The sequence below is a fragment of the Ammospiza nelsoni genome, chromosome 9, assembly GCF_027579445.1.
Source record: "Ammospiza nelsoni isolate bAmmNel1 chromosome 9, bAmmNel1.pri, whole genome shotgun sequence".
Taxonomy (NCBI): domain Eukaryota; kingdom Metazoa; phylum Chordata; class Aves; order Passeriformes; family Passerellidae; genus Ammospiza; species Ammospiza nelsoni.
Window position 1 is genome coordinate 15,604,561 of NC_080641.1, and position 24,467 is coordinate 15,629,027.

Below are 24,467 nucleotides of genomic sequence, written 5' to 3' on the forward strand. Positions count from 1 at the left end.
TACAACTGCAAAACAAATTATTAATTCTACTGAAAGTCTTTATTAGGCTGGCTAATCCATTATTGTGTACAGATACCTTCTGTAAGTACTCACATAAGACAGCTTCATAAAAATTGGCTTAAAGAAGCAAAATTAACTGACTTGGATTTTCCCCAGTCCCAAATGTGAGAAGAAATCTCAGTCATTATTACATGTCATTTCTTCTCACACTTCAACTGCAGCTGCTTAATCACACCAAGAGAAAACAGCCTCTGTACCTGAGACATCTAGAAGCAAACATCATGTTAACATAGCAAGTCACAGTCAATATTTGGAATTACTTTAGAGTGCCCTATATTGAGAGTTGTTTGTTTTTAAGAAACATCCTTGTATGTTGCAATGACTGAATTACACTGTTTGTTGTTTATGTATTTTGTAACAATTAAATTGGTTCCTTCGATTTGATGTCCTTAATTTGTCAGATATATCTGGCTTTCACATTTTAGCTGATGCTAAGTAGGTTGGAAAATTTTAAAATACTGTAGAAATTCAGTGAGGCAAGAAAAGTCATCTATTATTTTCCTTCTAACATCCATTTAACTGCAGTGATTAAAGGCAAGCAGCTAACAGCCTTGTTTATCAGATCAGGGCTGCTACTCACTGAAGCCAAAGGACATAAGGACTGATGAAAACCAAGTTAGAAATGCCAGTACATTCCTTAAAAAGGACAGCCATTCTCAGGCAAACCCGAGCAATTTCATCAGTGGAGGACACAGAAATAACCCAGACTCTGTTCATACAAGCAGAGATTGCTAAACTCACTGCCATGTGCCACTTGCTCATAGCCTGAGTCATTGGCTTTTTTCAGGGCTTCTTTTCCTCCTTAGCCTTACTATATATCCTTAGAACTTCATTTGCCTCTCCTTATTGTCCCTGGTTTTGCTTTTAGTTTAGTGTTTGGAATGTCCCCATTCCATTTGATGAACCAGTTGATTTAAAAGTGTTGCTTCTGTAGTCCTATTGAAAAAAGATTCAATGTAGATTCAATTCCAAATTTGAAAGCTACAGACACTTATTCTCATCACATCCCATGTCCTGCAACATTTTAGAATCATTATGTCATGTCCTCCCCTTTCATTCCTCTGAGAACTTGACCTTTTTCCTCCTTTTAATTAACTCTGAATGAAGTCATCTAACAAATATGTTCTCTTAAAGTATTGGTTAACCTGAGAGCAAAAATAAAGGGAAAAAACTCAAAATCACAAAAAAATAATAAATACTCATTATTGGGAAAAGGTAAATATAAGGACACAAGCAATCTATTATTTTTCATGATAACATTTCTCTTGGATTCTACATACAACAATCTAACATTTCAAGGCACATAAATACAACATCCCATTAAAAGTTCAGTAATTTTAATTAAGTAATTTTTAAAGAGAAATCTAAACATTACCAGTATTACAGAATTCTTACAATTTGATTTTTTTTATTCTCTTCAATGCAAATTTAAGTATATCTTTCTTAATATGTAACACCATTTTTAAAAAGTCAATTCTTTTGAGTGCATCAGGTTTTGTGTGCTTTGTGCTTTTCTTTTTCAAGTTACCAAACCCTTTGAAAGACTGAGCTGCTTCCCTTTTTGTCCTGTCCTTTCCCCATGCCTCCACTTCCTCAGAGACATGCTTCATTTTGGAATTTCTGTATCACAGGCAATTCAACTTCTGAAACAGAGAGACTGTGTGGACAATCATAAGGAATTTGCTAAGAAACTAAATTTTAAAAAAGCTTCAGTAATAATTTCTGTATATACTTAAATATAAAGTGTACATCAGTGCACAGTTGACAGCATTTCTCCAAAGTTGTTTACTGTGATTGGAACTGCTCAATAATTCTGTGATGAACAATCTACCTTACCCAGCACCATCTAAAAAGCCTTTAGATTTTTCACAATTATACATATTTAAAGAATTTTCAGCAAGTTATTTTTACAGAAAACATTACACTTTATGACACTGAACTTGTATTAAACATTTTTACCATAAACCCGTATTTACAACTTTTCTCTTGAAGTCCCTACCCAAGAGCCTAGGCCCTTTTTAATTCAATCACCTTTAGAAATAAATGCCATTATAGAAGGTTTTCACAGTTCTCAAAGACAATTCCAGTTTTTATATAATTACAATACTTTTTTAGCATAATTAGTTAGGAACAAACATGCCCTTGTGAAAAAGTAATTGCAGTGCAATACTAAACAGAACCTAAGAAACACACGTGTTTATCTTCTCATCTCTCTGCCTTCTACTCCCCCAAAAGCAGCAAATTTAAATTATGATATGACCTCCATTAGGAAACATGTAGTATTGAAGTGCAGTATTTGGAAAAGTCAGTTCCATTAGAATATGTACATACTGTTTGTGTTTTTAATGCATCACAAACATCACCATATCTATTCATCCTTCATCCAGACCATGTCCTTGGGTTTACTAAGGCTCTTCACATCCTCTAGTAGTTTTCTAGGTGTCAAAATATGAGTAGAACCTGACAAAAGAACATAAGTATGAACTGTATCAGTCAAATTCTGACTTTCCCTCTTTAAACCGCCAGTTACATGCCAGTGTTTTTTACTGCACCTGGAAAACTGACAAGTGCAACACTTCAAAGTGTTTTCATGGAAAGCACCATCATGTAAGTGTCACCGTTATGTGGGCAATGTCCCTCTTCCCACACTCAGACATCCAGATCAGGACTCATACTTTGAACACAAGTTTCAGGTCCTGCTCTGCCCTGTTTGAAAGACAGGACTGAACCTGGGCACTTGTCCCAGCCTGCAAGAAACCTGACTTTCTGTGAAAGGGTGAGTTAATGAGAGGCATTGCCCTAGAATCAGTAAAGTATCTGGATTCAAGATTATCACAAACAGTAGTGTTCCACAGAAATACCAGTTGGAGAAAATTGGCTTTAACTAACATTTCCTTGGAAAAACAAAATTCAAGTGTTGAGCAGCAAAGAAAATCCTTATTATTCTTCAATGCACAACTTCCTCTCTTATTCTCAGAGAGTGATTATAACTTCTGGCACAAAGAGTCACCCTGCAGTTCTGAAGGCAACAAGTAGTGTCACTGTGAATGGGCTAATATTCCTGGAGTTCTGAATCAGGAACACAGACAAATGTTAATTTTTCAGTAATCCATATGGAAATTTGGCAACTATCACCTTCCCTCAGAAATCAGGATTACAAACAAAACCACAAGAATAATCTCTAAACAAAAGGGAAGATGGTGCTGTGGTGAGTGCCAGATACCCCAGTAAAGAGTCACCTACTCTAAACATGGTATTGTAAACAAGTTTCAGATGAGGAAATAATCTGGTTAAACTACATTCTGGTTAAACTACATTCCTGTTGTCCTGGTCTTTCCATTACTACTCAGAACTAGAACCAGCACTAAACCTACCTCAACCACCACCAGGGAAACCAGCAAATAAAAAATAAAACCAACCACACACAAATACACGTACAATACCCCTGAATATTTTGAGGTAACAGACTCTAGATTTCAGAATCAAGGTTGGCATTGTCTTAGGGAAGAGTATTTATTTAAAAGCATGGTAGATGGTAAACAGATTCAATCGGAATCTCAAGACTAAATTTAAATGCCAGATGTTGACCTCTCAAGTAATTTAGAATGCTTTAGATGACCCTGCACCCAGCCATCAGCCAGCCCTGCAGATGGACACAGGTCTGTGATAAGATTCTGTCTCTAGGAGCTGTTCCTATATATTATATATATGTACAAGTTTTAGCACCTAATTATTTCCTGTAATGCTATTTAAAATTCATTTGAAGCACAGCAGCTGATGGAACAAGCATTTACTACTTCCAAAATGCTGAGAGATTACTACACCAGCTGCCAATTGCCAAATCTTAAGCAGGGGAGTTTTCAGGACTCAAGCGGTTAATCATTGTGTGGTTTATGCAAAGCTTCCAAGTACTCACAAAAGAAACTAGAAAATATTGCAAAGTCAACTGAACTACACTGAAAAAGGGGTTTGGAGTTTATTTGTTTAGTTTTTTAGAATGTTGATTAGGATTGTTGGGCTTTCTTAATACTCATCTTCCTTCCAAAGTGAGCAATTTTGCACTAGTCTGTCAGCTTTCCTACTTCCAAAAGCGATTAGAGTAGCAAGTGCCACTGAAGGTAAAGCACAGGCAGATGCAAAAGTTTGTGAGGAAACCGTAATGCAAAATAGAGGTCTCATGAAATCATGTAGGCTATACACGGACATGTCTGTGACATAATTCTTCTGTAGGGCATAACTGTTTTGTCCTTAATGTCTTGTTGCAAAAAAAATCCCTCCAAACATCAATCACTTGAGATAACTTGCAGAGATCCTTTTAAGTGCATAGTTTTAAGAAATACACTGGCTATGGTATTAGTGTGGTGAACCAAGAGAGGAGATCTAAGCAAAGTGATTCTTACATTTTCCAGAGCCACATGGAGTACATCACACCCCACCCTTTCCCATGGCAAACTCACCAATGACAACCTCACAGGACGCGTAGGCCTCGGACACCTGGTAGGCGCAGCGCGTCTCTGAGTAGGTGACGCCGCCAATGACAAACACGATCAGCCTGGCGCTGCTCCTGCGCTCCTCCCTCTGACTCGCTCGGGGCTTCTGGCGGGCGCTGCAAGAGAGTTCATCACAATACACTTACACAGCTTGCCTGATTCATTTTTGGCTAAAATTACACAGTCAACAAGCAGTAGCAATTTTTGTCATGCAGTTCAGGGCTTGATTATAATTTCAGCAAAAGTATTTAGATAAATTGATAAGTTGTTTTTATTAAATTTTGTAAATTATCACATTACTCTAACTGTTTAGGTATCACTGGGGGAAAATTAATACAAAACAAAAACCTTGTTTTACACACAGCTAACATGCCAAGGACTCCTGCCAAGCAGCTTAACTGCATGCTCCCAATTCCAGTGGCATTTTTCATGAGAGGTTCATTTGAAAAAGCTGGAGTAGTAGGTTTTCCTACCTCTGAACACAAACAGACTCTCTAAAGAAAACATTTGTCTGTTATCAAATCAGATTCAGATACCTAGGGAAAAACAAAAGCAGCCTGAAGTGCTTAGAATCTAATACACAAGTTAAGTCATCTGCAGTCCTGATTTCCCTGCTAGAGTGCCTTCAAGATTCCTACATTTCAGCCTGTAAGACAGAGATCCAGTTCCAGTGTGCAGGGACTTGCTCTGATCCCTGGCACTGATCATCCTAGTGCATATCCAGGAATAGAAGGATACACCACAAATAGTTTAATTAGAAGTGGATGTAAAAAACCTATTTTCCTAAGGCTGTGTATCTCCACTTTTTGGGTTTTTTTTATTTAGAAAGGTACCAATTCCAATTCAAGTGTGTCTTTCACATTTAGGATATATTTAATGTTTCCCTCCCTGAATTCCAGCATCCCATTAGTGCAGTGAGCATTCCTGAGAGAGGAACACTCATAGTTAGCATTCCTGTGATAGAAACACTCTTGGGAGTCTTGATTCCTTTGTCTCTCCTTTTAAATAACACTATAAAAAGTGATAAAGCCCTCAAATTGGCATGTATTGGTCGTGAGGTTCAAGAGCTAGGTGAATTAAAAGGAGAAAGAAGGAACAGTACAGGTGAGCTAAAAAAAAAAAAAAAAAAAAAAAAAAAGACATTCTAAAAATCACCTCACAGTGATAATCATTAAATATGCAAACACTCATTTCACATTCATTAGCAGAGAATTCATTTCAAGATCTCCAACTGCCCTGGACTTGCCTAAACCACTCCGTGGCAACAAGGGTCAAATGCCTAACAGGCCCATATTTCCTAATGAGAGAGACTATAGAAGATTAATTTAATTTCCTGAGGTAATTAATCCCAATGTCACCACCACTAACACAGCAGAGACAACTTCCAGAAGTAAAACATTCTTTTTACCTAAGTCACAGTACTGAACATTTATTGCTGAAACTACTTCACACTCAATGGTTTAAACTTCTCATTATGCAAATATGAAACGTTATTTCTAACCTTGAAGCAAAAGGGAGATACTACAAATAAAAAAAGCTATACATTACTAAGAATTATTAAAATAACAACCAAGTTGAGTATGTTTTAGATTAAATAAAAATACAGGCTTGGCACATGAACATTACCTTACATGTGTTATTCCACTGTTCAGTAAGCACACTTCTGTAAGGCTTTAGAAAGTAAACGACAGGAATACTGAGATCTGGGTAAACTGTGCTTCAGGAAATGAAACCATTTACCTTACTGCTCCTGAACCATTCCAGGTGGGAGGGCAGCGGGAACAATAAGGCCAGTCTTTTGAATCTAATTTGTTTTCTATAGCATCCTGAAGTGAAAATAAAGACACACCTTAAACAGGCATACAGACCTTAACTCCACCAAGTTTCAGCTTTCAGAAAGGATATCTAACTGGCATTTCATGCCAACACATCCAGCCCAACAAATAATTGCAAGTAGCATCTCATGAATAACACTCCTATGTAACAAAATGCTAGACCACATAATGCTAAAATATATTAAAAGTGTTTTGTGTATGACAGGGAATTGTGAGTATATGTGCTTTTTTTATAAACATAGACTGATTTAACTGTTCAGATTTCACTAGCAGCTTTTCATCTGTAAAAACCTTAATGTATTTAATTTCTATATGGCAATGTATGAGAGAAGTCAGAGTCCCGTAAAAACATAAATGAACATGAGAAAGCCATCAAGAATGAATGAATGACAACACTGGATCAGACTAACACCAGTGAATTCACTATCCTGTGTGACATCAGTCACTGACTGATGCTTAGGAAGAGGTTTAAGAACAATGAAATTACACTTCTGGCATGTAACACCTTCCAGGCTCTACCACAATACAGTTTAGATTGGAATTGCAGTTTAAAGACCCATTGGAGTTAAACCAAGAAGATACAGATCTCTAAATTACACCAAACACTGCCAATCCCAGGACAAACTGTTCTAAAAGACTTCTTGCTTTCACTTTCATTTGCTTCACCTTGAAAATTACCTCTAATAAGGAGTATTACTAACAAGCAGTCTAATGTTCTATATTGCAGACAGACTAGAAGTGATCAATTTGCCCACCAGATGTATTTAACAAAATTAACTCAAAATACTGTGGAACTCAAAAGATGGGCTACAACAGCTCACTCGGGTAAATTTCTGCACTGCACCCATGAATTAATTAGTTGGTGAAATTTACCTCCATAACATCTTTGATAACAGGTGTCCACCTAGAAAGCTGAAAGGTTTCTTCTTTAGAACGGTCCCTTCTTATGTATTTATTCTGCTGAGAAACAAACTGAAAAGATTTTCAAAATATGGTTGTATTATTTACTGTTTGGATTTTTGAAACTTATTAGCAGTCAGCAGCAGAAGAAGGGGGAATAAGTATGAGATTTTAAAGAAATAATAAAAAACATAAAGAACAATAATTAATATCTCTAGAATTCAGAATACATTAGAAATACTAACTTCAGAGAGAAGGAACTGAGTAAGTTGGCAGTTTCCAAAATCAACTAGCTGAAGCCACCACCTGATAATTGCAGAGGGAGCATTATGGGTATCTTACTTTAAACAACTAACATGAATAATTTTCAAATTTTTTTTTTGTAATGTGTTTAAGTAGTAAAAGAAATCCTAGCAATTATCTGCTTCCAAACCCAGACCTGGATAATATTGCTAAGAGTTGCTGAAAGAACTGTAGGTCCTTGGACAGTAAGAAATCACAAAATAAATAAATACATTCTTACTGAAGAGATAACAGGAACATCAAGGTATTTCCAATTTCTTATCATATCACTATCACTTTCTATGTGTACATTCTGGATCAGCTTGTCCAAGTTCTCCTGGGTAGTTCCTTTAATATATGGAAAAGAGACAACAATTACCAAGTGACTGTAAGACCAGTTTTGTCTCACAGGCTATTATTTAGTGCAGAATTTCTGTTTGTTCTGTGTGACCAGTCTAAGTTTTACATAATACTATATTTCAGATAAAACTTTGTTAAGGTCCATTCTTGAGACCTAAACTCAGTACTGTTACAGATTCCTCAGACCAACATTTTGCCAATTTGCTCCTTTTCTACAAGAAATTTTTCCCCACTGACTTAATTTTCAGGTTGCCACAAATATGGAACTCCCCTTTAAGAGCTTCAATACCATGTGAAAATAAGAGAACAAACTATAATGCAAGGATAAGAATGGTATTAAAACCCTCTATGAATCTACATTTGAATTACATCTCTTAACTCCTTGCTAGTAGTATCTTTGCTGCTAATGTGAGAGAAAATACAGAGGATAGACAGGATTTCTTTCAAACCCAGATCTCCAATGCAGAGACTTAGTACAGTGGTTGTAGTTAACCTATCTTAAAACTTGAGTTCAAGTTGATAGCACTGAGGAAAAAATGGGGCAACTTGTCATACCATTTGTGCTAAAGATATACAGGAGAATAGCTCTGATTTTGTCATAGCTGTCATGACTTTTGTTGAGCAGAACTGGAAGTAGGACCCTCATAGAGTCTTTTACTTTTTCACCTTCTGCATCAGTTCCAAGAGCCAAGTCCTAAATTAATAAAAATAAAAACAGACACCATGGTTAAAATCATTGAAGTAATTTAAATCAATGTTGTTCTGTGTGTTTTGAAAGGCATTTTTATGAAACCAAAGGTTTCAGGAAACAATCAAGCTGCATCAATTAAACTCAGTATAACAAGTCTGACATTGATTTCAATAGTTACAGCATTAAAATAACACTACATAACACTTAAACATTTCAAACTATGATATCTAGAATTCTTAAAAATGCAAATTAGAGTCACAATGTAATGCATCACCCTAAAAGGTGCTTTTCCCAGACATGTAAAAAGGGCTTCCCTCTGCACAACATATTAAAGCAACCACATAGGAATTTCGAGCCCTGAAAACAAAGTTGATCCTTATACAAATTAGCCAGATTTCAAGACCAAAAAACCTCCAAAACTCTTAGGAACACTTCCTTATTGGGAGATTAAGAGCCTTGTATATTAGATTTAGTTTTAATACTACCACCTCAAAAACTGATTACAAAATAAAGGCAAGAGACATAGTAGCTTAGTCAGTTAAAGCAAGCTTCTATTCCTGCAAACAAAAAAGTGGTGCTTGCAATACTTGCAAAGTTGCTCTTTGTGGCTTTTTTTAAACATACCTGTTCAGTTTTACAGAGCCTTTCTATGTTAGATTTGAACTTGCTCATGCAATCTTCTGCTATGCTAAGATGAACAACTTGCTATAAGACAGAAAGAACAAAAAAAAAAAAAAAAAAGAAAATCACAAGCTGTCATAGCTTGAATTTTTTCCAAGCATATCCATCATTTTTACTGGTTACAAGAGTCAATCCTTCAGTACCATCATATTCCCATAATACTTTGTAAAACACTAAACTGTTATGACATCTTCAATCCTCAAAGCACACAAATTGTTTCATTCTTTTACATGGTAAAATGAAACACATGGAAACAAATTTTCTTTGCTAAATTTTACAGAAGGTGAAAACATGAATTTGGAGAAGAGCTATATAGCACACTACAGGAAAATGACAGACTAAAACTACATTTCAACAAAAAGTCAAGTGCACAGAATTATTTCCTGTGAAGTTGTGATTACAAAAGACCCCTTACCTTACTAATCTCTTTACGATAGAGTGGCATCTTCTTCATTAACTGGGACAGAGCAGATATGGATAACTGGAAAGAAATGCCACAAGTTGAAAATCTGTTACCCCAGTAAATGACGTGCTTTTTTCTCTTCCCATTGCAGCCTGCTTCCCCCACAACCCTTGAAAATTCCAGTTGAGAAGTCTTAATTTCTCTAGTAGATCCATAGGTTACATGAATGTGATCAGCTGAAAAAACTAAATTACCAGGAAAAACAATATCTAAACTTAAACAACTTACTTTTCCTTCTGTTGCCTTTGTTTTTGATGAAGCGTCTTTCAAAAGTTTTGGTATTTCCCTGAAGAAAAGAGGAAAATAATGAAAGGCAACAGCACATGAGTGCTTAAATTTTTTCTTAAAAATCTTAAAAGAACTGTGCAACAAGAACTTTTGAATGAAAGTAAAAGCTGAAATACAGGTCTGGCTTCAGAGAAATGAGTGCTTTTATACAAAGGAAATATTAAACATTCTGTTTGCAATATCTTCATAATATCATTTGATGCAGCAGCTTGGCAGCACTGCATGCAAAATAATCCCTTCAGATTTAAAATATTTGAAAACACTTGCCAGGAAATGACTTGATTTCCATTTACCTCAACAACTGCAGGTAGCATTAGTATAACTGCATACCTGGGTACATACTGTATTTTTAAAGCACAATTTCTTCCTGGCATTGATTACTTAACTGAATCCAGTCTGTCTTGCAAACCATGTTCATTACTGCCTGTATTCCCACTGAACAGCTCTGACACCCTCCCTGTCACAGAAACCAAGAGCTGGCTTTGTTATTTATGCACATACTCTATCACATCTGCAATATGCTTGTGCCGCATCTTCACCCACAGGTCATCATCTTCCTCCAAAATCGCCTCCTTTTCCTTCCCACCAGAGCCTTCTGTTTTGTATCTTCCAGGAGAAAATTCAGACAATTATTTGGGGTTTGGGTTCCCCCCAGTTCTTATCACTTATTACAGTATTATTTGTAACAGTTTAATCAACATAAATGGTAACAGCAGTAATTGACAAAAATTTTAATTTCTAAGCCAAGCCAGTGCCTGAGAAAATATAATTTACAGGATTTTACAGATTACATATTTTAACACAGAAGTAGCAGATAAATTTTAGAATGATTCTTTGGGGCAAGAGCTTCTGGACATTCTTTTAAACGAACAGTGACTGGAGTTTTAAATACACATTTACATGCACCTCAATTTCTCTTCAGTTTTGGTTTCAAGTGTAAATGGCACAAAATAATACACACTGCAATTGCCAAGTGCAGCTTTCTTTCTGTATTATAAGACTTTATAACTAAAGGAAAATGAAATTACATTCACCAACACACTGCTAAGCAGGACAAACTACTAAAAAAAAAAAAGCAACTGTTGCACAGCATCACAGAGCAGCTATTACATGACTATAAGCAGCAATAAACCTAAAACAAGACCACAATCACGCCACATAATATTTTCACATTTATAGAAACTCACACAGTGCAGATTGCCAGAAAGCAAAAGAATGAAAAAAATTCCAAGATTAATGATGAAAGTCAGATGGTGACTACCTAGAAAATATTCTGGTACATTTTCATACCCAGCAATCAAACCCAGGCTCAGAGTCTACACTTTCTATTAAAATCTTCACTCAGTCCTTCTGACTAAAGATACACATTCCTCTTTGCTTGGCTACACAATGAGGTCAGCAGGTCTCTTTTGCTGAAGTGGATCATCAGAAAGCAAAGTCCTACCAAAACCATTGCTGTCAGAACAATCAGACAGCAAAGCACATAACTTATGCAAATTAACATTACACTCAGTGCTTATAAACTGAACATGACTGATTTAAATGTGTATTTACAATAAAACATTTCAACAACTACAGAAATTAAATTATTGGAGCTATAAAAGTGAGCATACCTGAGAAAGACCCTAGCTTTTTCTTATCATTCAGTTAGTTGTATTGCTGGTCTCGTTATGCCAAAAAAAATGGAGAATATGAAAGAAAATCTAGAGAATCTCAATGTGCACTCCCAAGGCTTTACTTCAAGAGTAGTACAAGGTTCTTAGTTCTTAAAAAATGCAATTTGGTGGACTCAAAACTTAACAATGACAACTAGATCCTACCTAACATCAGCTAAGGGAAGAAGTTAAGAAAATGATGAAGTTACAAATACAGGAGGAAAGACTAACAATAAGTGAAGCAACCATTATGCAATATAAGCAGCTAATATTGCCATGGTGCAATTGAGCTAAACAATTTCAGGGATTTTATAATCAAGAATAAACTATTTAGGTTGGTTTTTTTTTAAGTACTTGCTTGTAAGTATCATTTTCAATGGGTAGCAGATCATATGCCATTGCCTGGAAGGTGAGCTCATGGAGTACAGTTGATACTGGGTCAAAACCACGATCAATTATTATTAGTTGGGAGTGGGTTTTAGCCTAGAAAGCCATCAAACAAACACAAAGTTAAGACATAAAGGAGAAAGTTAATGCATGTTAAATCTATTTGCATTAAGTCACAGCACTGCAGGTATTTTTAGAAAAATAACTGAAAAGCACTGCACTACAGTCCAAGTGTCTGTTTGAACATTTGAATTCTATACCATGGTTTTAAATACTAAGTTTAAGGCAATACTCTTAGCTCACTGCAATACACTCAGAAATATGAATTTTATTAGTCTAGTGAACAAAAAAGGTAAAAGAAAAACAAACAAAACCCCAAAAATGCTGCCCAGAGATTTAATAGATAACTTCATTGTTTGTATTGCAGATCAGATAGTGCTGCAATACAGGAAAACACCTTCAAACATTCAACTGAAAGTTTCATTTGGGGATTTAGTGAAGTGGCAGTAGCAACAGGAACATTTATTTCTGCAGCAAAGTGCAAAGTCAAAATCAGAATGGTTTACCCCATGGTTTTGTGTTTAAGCAGCTGCCCTAATCAGGCCTGATTTGTAGTTACAAATCAAAACCAATATTTATGTGAACAGTTGTATCTTTGTAGACAGTAAGTCCCTTCAGGGGAAACATTTCAGTTCTGGAGTAAGCTCCTTCTACACATGGTGTTATGGAAGGTGATATTAAAACAAAATCTATCCACTGGTCTTCAGGTTTGTAGCATCCCCCTGTATTATCAAAGGGCTAATTTTTCAAATAAAATCAGTTTGATCACACAAATACAGCTTTACCCCAACAGTATTGCCTCTACATGGCTTTCATACACAAGAACAACTAAACGGCAACAAGCTGCCTTTATTATTAAATAATATCTATATTTGTAGAACTTAATTGTTGAAGAATATTTCAAAGATTTCTTTTCACCAGACATACAAAAAAGTTTAAAAAAGAAATCAAACATTTTAGTTCACTGTCTACCTTTATTTGGCTTCTCTCATCTGTTTTGTAGTAGTTTTCAAGACTTTTTTCAACAAGCTGTGCAAGTTTTCTGGCTCTATCAGATGGTCCACTGGGAAAAAAGGAAGCATGCAAAAATAACTTACATTTCTTCATCAGAACACTAAAATGCTACCTTTAAAACAGAAAACTCCCTAGGATTGATGCTCTGCTTTCATGAGTTTCCAAACTCCATTCTCAGTATTTCCAATATGTCTTCAGTTTTACCTTATGATTTTATCTTTGAATGCTCCAGGTATTTTACACAGCAGAAACAGCTTCAGCCAAAAGGCTGGCATTAGCTGGAACATGGTCCAGCACAAAGTTTCACTCAGAGGTGGCAAACAAGAAAGAAAAACAAGAAAAAGAGAAAGAAGAGGGAAAAAACAAAACAGTCAAGCAACTGCTTGTTACCTTTGCAGAGAATAAGACACTACTTCACATTACACCACAGAATGCAGTCCTTGAATACAATTTCAGAAGCCCACTGTGACTTCAAAGACAGTAAATCCCTTTCAAAGTTCAAAAGAGGCATTCTTCTCAATATCTGTACTACAAGAAATCCTGATCTCATGTACCACAGTAATTTCTGAATTCCTTGGTGCCAAGCAGAGCTGCAATTGGCTGAACAGCAGCAGCTCTGTTACAGGATTATGCATGTGGCAGACAAGAATGCAGCATATCAGTGTCACCCCCCTGACCAGACAGAAACAAAGCATTCAGAACAAGACAGGGTATAGCAAGAGCTGTTACATGCATTACACAGAAAAACACTGCTCTACCTACACTTCACAAATTACTATCATTGCATATTTCAGACTTGTGGATTAAAAACAAATCATCCACAACCACAAGGGGGGGAAAAAACCCCAAAAAAAACTATGCTGCAGCCTCGAGCTATGACGAAATAATGTGGTGGGTCCTGGAAGTGAACACAATTACTATAAAACACAATTTTGTCCCACCTTTTATATCGCACTCCTGGATTCTCATCTAGTGTGGCACACAAGGTAACAATTTGTTCAGCCATGACTTGCAGTACAGCATCTTTCTCCTTGGTCTTTTCCAGAGTGGGACTGTAGCAGCGGTAGAAGGCATCTGGGATGTTGAGAGTAAACACCTGCATAAAGCACAAGCAAAATAAAAGAGCCTAACTTGCAGATTGCCAAAACACCTGGTAAAAAGTTTGCTAATAATTTAAAACTGCAAGAAAAAGTCATATATAGGACACTTAAGAAAAAACCCAAACAAACCCACACTTCATTCCTCTATCCCTGCTGAGCTCATCTTCTTGTTCTCAGACTTCTTCCCTATTACTCTCCCATGTAAATTACTCTATTTTTCAAATTATGAAAGGAAGGACAGACGGAAGGAAGGAAGGAACTAAACACCTGTCAGTGCCTTGTACAGAGCCATACAATGCAATATCAGAGTGATCGTAGAAAGCATCAAGGTTAAATTGGTTTAAAATAAAAATTTACATATTCTATCTGCTTTTAATATGAAGAATTTACCTTGAATAGCTGAAATTCTTTAAATGCATTAAATCTCGATTAAAGCAACTTAGTACTACAGAGATGAAAGGCTTTTTCAACAGTTTTGTAAATGGAATGCAAACATGGGTACAATCCCATTGTCAGTAAATGGATTTCCTCCAGCTTCAGATGGACTCTGTAACTACAGAGACATCTAGATAAAGGTGTTTGCTTCACTCGAGTAGATAATCACCTGGACTTTGCCCAGAGCTCAGCCTGATCATTTACTCCTAGCATCCCAGGAAGCAGGCACACCAGTTAACATGGTTCCTCTGCTAAGGACTGAAAAGGTTCTCACAACCCCAGATACTGAGAATACAAAACTCCAGTAAAAACAAGAAGAGTGCGGCCCAGCCTTAGTGTTGCTTATTTTCAACTACAGAAAAGTAGTCTTAATTTCTGCTTTCACAGTGAGTCCTCCAGAGAACCAGGACCACAACATTTTCATAGGCTTTATTTGATACTGAAAAGCAGCTTTGGCAGGGCTCCCAAAACCAGCTTGAAACAAAACTTGTCAACATCAACCTCACTGGAAAGCAATCAAACAGGGCACCATGCTCATTATCCCCTGATGGATTCTCAACCAAAATAATAAAGAGCCCTTTATAATGAAAAGGAATGTGTCTTCAAACCAGAACACTGCCCCACAGTGAGACAGGGGTAGCAGCAATCCCTCCTATATCCACCTGCCATTTGGTACACATAAGAGTTGTCCCTTTGACAGGTTGGTAACATTTGACATGGGAAGCATTTGTGGTTAGTTCTGGTTAGTTCTCCAGCTCCCAGAACTGGGCAGAGCTTGGAGGCTTCACTGTCTTAGTGAGCATCAGTGTGCCCTCTGTGTCTCATGAAGGGCATGAGCAGCAAATTACTTTTCAACACAACACCCACTGTGTGGCTGCACATGGAAAACACCCATTCCTTTCTACTGGTAGTATGGACATTTAATTGAGAATACAGAATTTCCATACTCTCCTCTCACTGAAAAGACTGTCAAGTGGTAATAGTTTTTGTTCCACTCCTCTTAGTCCATTTGTTGTCCTTTCCTGACTTTCACCAAGTCCTACTTTACTCCTATGCACCAACCTATCAAAGTAAAACTTCAGCATCAGCAGTAAAAAACTCTTACCAAAAACGAGCCAGAATACTTGCTTGCTCTTAGGGAACAGATTCCTTCTTTAACCTCCCCATTGCAACTGACACCAAGTCTTGCAAAGAGTAAAACTTGGAGTACAAGAGCATTTGTTTTCATCTGAAAAGCATAAGCAAGCACTGGAAATGTGCCCAAATGGAAATATCTCACAGAGTTTGTCAATCAAAAGCTACACTCTATTTCATTGTTTTCTAAAAGGTCAGCACCACTTGAGAATAATCCTCCAGACTACTGTTAAGGTTAAGAATTAAACTTACCTGAGATTCATAAGGGAAGAATGAAATGTTGATCTCCTTGCATTTCTTTATTGATTTTGCACATGAAGCCTTAATTTTATTGAAGAGGCTGTCAGGACAAACTAGGGGAAAAAAAGAGACTCTAAATACAACTAATTTGTACTATTCCAGCTGTCAGCTCACTTATACAGTATTCAGAGCAGACAATTCTATATTAAGACCCAATTAACCATAAAATACAAAAAAAAAAAAAAAGCCTACTCTTCTTAAAGTGAAATAGATTATATAATCAATATTTTGTTAAGGAAATCTTTTTTGAGAAGCACCACTGCTCAATTTATACTGGCTTTTTGCAAGCAAAACATTGTTGAACACTCATTAGCAGTCTGCTAGGATGTTGATTTTATCAAAGTAAAGGGTTCTGCTATTTCTTCTCATGTTGGAGAGAAAAAAACATTTCACAAGCTACAAAAAGAAATCATGTGTATATATCTGAGAGCAAAACAGAGATATGGAATTTAATTAGATCTCTAAGGTGTTCCACCACACTTCCAGGCTACATTGGATCCCAGTCTAGAAATTGAATTTAAGGAATACTTAGATGACATGAATACTACACAAACTTGGAAGTGACAGAGTTATTTCTCTAACTCAGGAGCTATTCCTCTCAACAGGAAAAGTTTTGGCAAGTATTCAAACTGAAAGCTTGCCCACTTGCAACCAAGGAACATACAGCAAGACAGCAGTACTTTTCCACAACAATAACTGTTGCTTCAGCATGAAATTAAAGAAGAAACCAAGAATTTGGATAGTGATTTAAAACTGCTTTGAGAACATCCAGTAGCAGATACAGTCCACAAAGAGGCATGTCTCAGTCTCTGCCTTCAGCAGCACATTTGGGTTTTTTGTTTTCCCCTCTTTAGAGCCATTTTAGTCACGCTGACTGACTGCAGGGCCATGTGCAACCACATGAACCCTGCTCCCAGTAATTGCCTCTGCTGCACAATTAATGTCATGCATGCAAGGACTAAGTAGGGCCCTTCTTTCAGGGAAGGGGAAAAGCTGGCTCACAGCTCTGAAGGAACTCCCTGAAGCAACCAATTACTGACCCAGCTCTTGCACAAAACTCTCATGCAGTTATGTTTTTGGTACTCTTGTTTATGTAGAGATACATAGTGTGACTTGAATTGTTCTTCCTCCACACTCCAACACAGGAGAAGACTGGAATACTTAAAAATAAAACTACATTACCTAAATTAAAAGCAGAGGTGGAGAACAATCAAGACTGTTTGGTAATTATGAAAGAAATTACTATTGCCACATAGCATGGCAACTATAGCCTGGCAACCCAGATATATGCTTAATGACTTGAGTCTCAAACCTTCTAGCAAGAAACAGGGTCCAAATTTTTCATTTACTCAGCTACAGACAAGAGAAGGGAGCAGCTTACTTAGTTACCCATATAAAGTTACCAAACCACAGCCCAAAAGCTTACTTACAGTCAGTGAAATACACGTATGCTGCTTTGTATCTGCTGGATGATTTATTGATGAAGTCATCAATCAGTCCATCTACAGACTTATGGGGGCAAGGAAAATAAGGAAATAAAATCAAAAAACATCATGCCAGTGTTTTGCCTTTCTACACATACCAGACAAAGCTTCTCCCTCCTCTCCTCCTGCTCTATTACCAAGTCCCACTTAGGAATACTACATTTCAACATATAAGAAAATACTGAAGTTTAAGATTTTTAATTCCAGATGAAGAATAACAAGCAATTACAGATGGTCAGTCATGCACCAGGCTCATTTCAGGAAGCACACACATCACAGCATTCGCATCATTTTCCAGCTGTAAAAGTGCTGAGATTTATTGTCTCAAGAATTTTTAGGAAGTAACAGTAATCTCTTATTAGAGCCATTACTTTGAATTCTATTTTTCAATGTCTTGCATCATTATGTGATACAACATGTCTTTCAGTGGGGTTACAATTGCTAAGCAATGATACAGTGCCTACGCTGACCACAAGGGGCACGTTCGCAACATATTCCATGGTGGCACTACTTTGTCTTTTCGTCTTGGGAAATCAGGCATCACGGAGGACTATCACAGAAAATGCAGAGGTAAAGTACTGCATAGCTGTACAGAGTAAATAAACATTTTAAAATAAAGGTTTTTTCATTTTGCAACACTTTAAAATACTAACCTTTTTGGTGGGAGTTATTAAATATATTGCCTTCATGTGTGGGACAGGCTCACGGGTTTTATATACATTCTCCACCACTATAAAGTAAGAAATATTACATGTTTATAATTAGGAACATCATGCATCTTTAAGGAAAACATTGCACATATTTTACTTCATTTTTATCAACTCTATGTTATATATATATTTTTATCAACTCTATATATATATGCAATCAAGTTGTCCACAATATTAGAGGTAAGGATGTACCTTCTGCCAAGAGTCTTGATTTATTTCTAGTGACAACTGAAGTTGTAGGATTAAATCCTTCCTAGGTACTCTACACTTGTACAACAGAATGGCAATGCAAACATGCTCCAGCTATGGGGCCCAGCAGGAACTCTCTTGGCAAGAGAGCTCTTTGCCCAGCACAGTGCAGGAGAGGGACAGAGAAACTGCAGGGCATCATCTTGGACTACAGCCTCCTCTGTCCTTTGTTTGCCTGTGTCCTGGGCAATTACTCTGTTTCAACATAATTGCAGGCACAAATTAAGACATTTTTCAGCAAATCAGCTTCGCTCATCTCTTGTTTTTCTCTGTTTAATAAAGTCATTACTGTATAGTTTTACAACACACTAGCTTGAGAATGCAGAGATATTCTTGTGGCTCAGAAATTTTGTGGGGGAGGAACAAGGAAGATAAGTAATGTCAGACATCTGCATGTGGAAAGACAGGTTCCTTTCAGCAGTGTGCTCACTAAAAAGAAAAGGTTTCTTCTTGATGAAAAGGATACATGTTCACCAAAAGTTTCTCACAAAGGATAAGTAGCACTTAAGAGTTAAAATACACACCAAAAAGCAAAACTGATACAGCTACAATTACATTTTCAGAATAATCACATTGTGCTGAATAGCTGGAATAAGAAGAGTATTGCGGAATAAATAATCAAGTCTAAACAATGTCTTCTTACACAAGCATATCTAAAAAGCTACTCCTAAAGTTAATTAAAACTAGTTAATTTACAACTTGGGAATTTATTTCCATTTCAAAAATAGGTGCCAGCAAACAAACATGCATTCCTACCTCACAAAAAAACCCACCAAAAACCCCAAATCAAAAACCACCACAACAACAACAACAACAAAAAAAGGTAAAAATACAAGAAACACCAAAAACCCCCAAACAAACAAACAAATAAACAAAAAAAAAAAAAAAAACACAAACCCTTAGAGCAATCTTTAGGGAAAAAAAGGGAGATCTGAGCTCTCAGGCAGAGAAATATTTGGTTTTTTCCTTAAAACAAACAAACAAAACAAAACACACAATTTACTAATTACTGTAGAAGCCTAAAAGTCCACTATTTTAATATCCCATAACTACTTGCCTTCATCAACCAAATAAAGACCATTTCTCCAAGGGTACTATCAATTTCAGTCTTGCCCTTTTTCTTACCAGGATATTGCCATTGGTGTATCAATAAGAGTTATGCTTACCTGTGACACCCTCTGCCAGCAGATCAGTCATTTTGCAGCACAGTGACAGTAATTTAGTAGTGTAATCATCTAAGAGCATTACCTAAACATATTTTAAGAAAAACACACACAAGTATTTAGATACATTAATCGGCTATATTAAATCCATGTCATTTCCTCAATAACTTGCCATAAAAGTTTGAAGCTAAAACTATTTTATCACTCTATTTTTTCATTACCTGCATACACCAACATTGTAGGGGGAAATTAATTTCATAAGGCAGCTCCTAATGGACAAGATTTCCAAAGACAAGCTCAATCTTAAATTTGAGCTTTGTTCCCCCTACTCATACTAGAAAGTACTTTGAAAGTTTCCTTGGACACAAGTCTTTTGAATTCCTGCTGATTTACCCATGACCTACTCAAATATACCTGTATTTATTTTAAAACTGTTTGATAGCTTAAGCAGTTCTACAGGTATCATACTGCTGAATCCTGCTATACATGCACTGCAGTACAGTGTAATTTTTGAAATTAATAAAGTACAAGTATTTCAAAAGGAAAATGAAGATTAACACAAACTGTTTCTAATTTTTTGTCACACCTAATTTAAAAAAAAGAGACTACTAGCCATTTGTTCTTCCTGTAGTAGCCTCTAGATTTTTTGTATTATACAGCAATCTGAGTTCCCAAAAGTAAAGTCTATTACTTGGGCAGAAAACAATCTTGAGTGAAAACACCAGACATTCATTTTATGTATTTGTTCTCTACTCAGTGATACAGATTTCTTGTTCAAGTGATGACAGAATTCTTATAAAAATTTTAACAAAATTGTACCTTCCATTCTTCCTCTTTGGTGAAGTCATCAAATACTGCTGATTTCAGCTCTGTAAGAAGAAACAGTTTACCAGTTAGAGGAATCAAATTGTTACTAAGAAAGAAAATAATAATTCACTCATTTAGACTCATATGTTCAGAGCCCTAAATAGAAAAATTTACAAAAAAATCCATACTGATAAATACTTGCACAGAATTCTTCACCACAAACTGTCCCTGCCTGTTTCTAGGACTGTACACAGGTGTAATAACAAATTTGTAACCACATGAAAATTTAATAACATTCTGACAACACTTGTCAGTTAATTAGTCTTTAGCATTACATAGAATTCCTTTTAATAAACTGCGTGCCCAACAGCCTTGTCCAAAATCTCAAACATTATATTTTTCTACAATATTTGCCTATAAAAGACACCAGAACATATAAATGGATAATTCAGTTGTCTTGAGCCTCATTTCTGCTGTTAAAAAAATAGAAGTCAGTTTTCTCCCATAATAAAATGAAAGTGCCCCTGCACTATTCCAACTGTTATTGATTTTGCCCTCAACCTGCAGCTGCTTCACCCAAATAATTGACCTACATTGGTTTACAGGCTCTCAAAATCATTTTTCTCCTGCAAGCATTCTGGACACACAAAAACCAAACCCAGGTTAGTGCTCCATTTTTGTCCAGGCTTCATTTTCTTCTCACAGATTTTATACCAACCATATACCCTAACTACCTTTTCAGATTTTGTCTTCTCTGAGTAGATTTAATTAGTTGACAAAGGCTTTTTTTCTTCTACCTTTACTTCACAATCTAGGAAAGAACTATACACAACACTGACAGAACAGCAGGCTGCCAAATTCCTGTGTGGAAAAAAAAAGCAGCAAACCACACCTTGGCAAAATTAATGACCCGTTTACAACACACTTCCTGAAGAAAGGACTGCTAAGCAAGTGCTGTAAAAAACAGAATTGCTAAAATGCTGAATCACTTACAAAAATTATTTTAGCTATCTATGGCTAGGCTAGAATTCCTTATACAAGTCTACAAAACAATTTAAAGTTGAGAAAAAGGAAATTAAAAGACAGAATTCCTTAAAGAAAGGACTTGATTTAGAGATTAACTATATGCAACAGGTCTCTGTATTTCACAGTTTTATCCATGGGAACTACTGTCCCCTAAATACAGGTAGCTTTCTCTGTCCTCACAACTGTGAACTTAACTGAGGACAAACTTGTGTGAATTAACTTCTCCACACACTTCTGCTTCAATTCCACACACCACATGTGTAATTTCTATGCCTATTTACAGAGCAGGAACAAGATACACATGGATACAAGCTGCTACATAAAGCATCAGCATCACTATTTTGGACAAATCAGCCTTAATAAAAACTCCCTAATGTTTTGCTAAAACATTAGGAAGCAGCAGTTTACAGCCTTCAATTACCCATTTAAAAAGTGCCAGACAATGTCTAAAACTTAGTTCATCAATTTTCATTGTTGTTGTAGTTTTGGAAAGGCAACAGAAACTAGATGACTAACAAAGCATTTATTTCAGAAGTTCCTCTTAACTAAGCTTGTAACATAAATGTTTTATTATTCACACTGCTTTACTGTCACTCTAATCTTTGTTCCTCACACTGGCAACACAATTTTCAAACGTCTTTATGACACACTTAATGACACACTTATGGTTTGATCAAATTACTCCCTTTTAAGGTCCAAGACTTTTATAAAATATCTCAGGACAAAACATTGGCCTTACAGTCATCGGCACGAAGAACAAGACAGCAGGATAAACAGAGCAGCAAAAGTGGGGATTTCTAAGGGTTAAGTTTTAAACAAAGGTATCAAATTCATACAAGCAGGGTACAGGTGCCAGCAACGAGGACTGAACTCCAGAGGGACAGTCTGCTTTTCACTTCTAGTGACACAAACGAACAGCCTTCAGGTGGAAGCAGAGGAGGAAAACGAAAACAAGGCGGCAGCAGGACCTTCCCACTTCAGCGGCAGCCGCCGGGCTGGCTGAGCAGCTCACGGAGTCACAAGCTCAGTACAATTAGGGTCGGGATGAGGTGGCTGCCTGTGCCTTTTCCCCAAAGGTCTCTCACTACCTGCAATACTATCAGCCTTTCTGCTCCGGCAATGAAAGGAGCACTTACAACTTCATTTTCCGTAACAAACACCAGCAGAACCGGCTCCAAAACACGGAGATAAAAATCTGCAGTTCACTTGTAAGCCTACCAGGGAACACCTTCAACTTATTCTACCAAAAAGTAAAGCCAAACACAAAGAGAGAGAGCAGAGCCCCTTCTGGGGTCGGAGCATTCTCCAAAAGTAGCAGTTCGGAGCTTACAGAGAAGTGCCTAAAGAGCTGACTTGGGTTTAGGCGCTGCAAGAGCCCGTCCGGCAGGCTGTAGCCTGCAGAGCTCACCCTTATCTCGGAAAAGGCACAAGCGTCTCTTTGCAGCGCTGTCACTGCGGACACCCGTGGCACCGCCGCAAGCCGGGGCAGCCGCCTCCCAGCAGCGCGCCGAGTCACACCTGGAACAGCCGGCACCCACAGCCCCCGCCGGACAGCGGCTGCCCACAGAGCCACCGGGCCCGGGCCCGACCCCAACCCCGCTCGGCCGCCTCAGCTCCGACACGCAGCGCGGCTCCGGCCGCGTCGGGAGCGGCCCCGGACCTCACCTCGGCGGGCACCCCCGACCCCACACACGGAGCTACGCGGAGCCGGCGCCTCAGAGGCGGAGGCTCCCGGCCAGTCCGCGCCCACCGAACGGCCCCAGAGCGCTCTGGCCGCGGGGCCGGGGAAGGAGCCCCACAGTCACTCACTCTGCCACACGAAGCTCTTCAGCCCCCGCACCGCCGGCGCCATCTTGCTGCCAGCCCCGCCTGGCAGCGCTGCCTTCCCCTCCCTCTTCAAGGGCGGCGGCGGAGGGCGCAGCCCGATCCCGGGCGGGGCGGCTCCTGCCGGCCGGGGTCAGCCCCTCAGGAGCCCGGCCCACCCCGCCGGGAGCCGGGCTCTCTTCCCCGGCCACCATAGGGTCAGAAATTCCCACTGGGGAAGTGCCCGGTGACGAGGGCTCGCCCCTGAGGAAGGAGCTTCCTGCTCAGGTGAGCCCGGGACGGCGGGAGCCGCTCCCACCGCCGAGGCGGCCCTGGCGAGCTGCGGGGAGCAGAGGGAGCTGGAGACCGCCTGGCCGGGGCGGCTCCCGAAACCTGCCCTGGTCCCGGGTCCTCTCGGGGGCAAACCGGGGCTCCCTTACGGAAACGGCCCCCAGGTTCCCGCTGACGTGCGTGTAAACCACCAAGGAAAACACTGTCGGATCATAGAACGAAAGCGGCTGTTGACCCCTATAATCGTCTCTCAGAAGTTATAGTTTGAACATATAAAGTTGTGTTCTCAAAGGGGAACCAACACCGGCCACTAATACGAAGGAATGCGAGGAAAAATTCTTTCCACAGCGCCAGGTATGAAGAAGAATAGTTAGTTCCCAGTCTCTATGGCGGTGTGCCACTCAAAGGGGAGTACAATGAGGGCATCATTCCCGACAGAAAATAAGATCCTTGTGAGCCGGCAAAAATGCAATAGACAATAAACCGAAGACCTTTAGTTTAATTATTTTGTGAGTCTTGTATAAACCATACAGACTCCTCCCTATAACAGGACGGAAAAGACCCCCACCAGCCATGCGGCCACAAGCCGATGCTGTGGTGGCCCCGTGTCACCGGGCTTGGTGGTGTCACCGTGTTTGGTGGTGTCACCGTGTTTGGTGGTGTCACCGGGCTTGGTGGTGTCACCGGGCTTGGTGGTGTCACTGGGCTTGGTGGTGTCACTGGGCTTGGTGGCCGCTGTCCAGCTGTGATCCCGCAGGGAGGAGCGGCCGGCCCAACGCCACCTCCTCTGCCCCGGGCA

The 24,467-nt window shown here is 38.4% G+C and overlaps 1 protein-coding gene across 4 annotated transcripts; it reads right to left on the reverse strand.

The window, feature by feature from the left end:
- Positions 1–17: 17 nt before the first annotated feature.
- On the reverse strand, positions 18–23,453 carry STXBP3 (syntaxin binding protein 3). 4 transcript variants are annotated; one of them, XM_059478093.1, is made up of 21 exons: positions 23,384–23,436; positions 20,561–20,610; positions 19,745–19,826; positions 19,476–19,544; positions 18,273–18,349; positions 17,566–17,644; positions 16,088–16,188; positions 14,108–14,262; positions 13,125–13,215; positions 12,064–12,188; positions 10,552–10,656; positions 9,991–10,048; positions 9,715–9,780; positions 9,243–9,323; positions 8,483–8,621; positions 7,809–7,915; positions 7,259–7,357; positions 6,291–6,376; positions 4,518–4,666; positions 2,392–2,520; positions 18–1,717 (listed from the first exon to the last, which is right to left on the reverse strand). In XM_059478093.1, exons 1-20 carry the CDS (start codon positions 23,424–23,426, stop codon positions 2,429–2,431), a joined length of 1,854 nt encoding a protein of 617 aa, XP_059334076.1. In that variant the 5' UTR covers positions 23,427–23,436; the 3' UTR covers positions 18–1,717; positions 2,392–2,428. The 4 variants fall into 4 exon arrangements, with proteins under 4 accessions (XP_059334076.1, XP_059334075.1, XP_059334077.1 ...); XM_059478092.1 differs by having other exon boundaries at positions 18–2,520; XM_059478094.1 differs by lacking the exon at positions 19,476–19,544 and having other exon boundaries at positions 18–2,520; positions 23,384–23,453.
- Between the last annotated feature and the right edge of the window lie 1,014 nt (positions 23,454–24,467).

What these genes read in the sequence shown, in the direction of transcription:
- STXBP3 (XM_059478093.1), bottom strand. Translation starts at nt 23,426, where the DNA reads ATGGCGCCGGCGGTGCGGGGGCTGAAGAGCTTCGTGTGGCAGA. An exon ending in ATTGAAAATGATACTTACAA is followed by an intron (nt 10,657 to 12,063) that starts GCAAGTACTTAA and finishes TTCTCCTGGAAG; the next exon opens with ATACAAAACAGAAGGCTCTG. An exon ending in ATGTTCCTGTTATCTCTTCA is followed by an intron (nt 7,358 to 7,808) that starts GTAAGAATGTAT and finishes AAATCTTTTCAG; the next exon opens with TTTGTTTCTCAGCAGAATAA.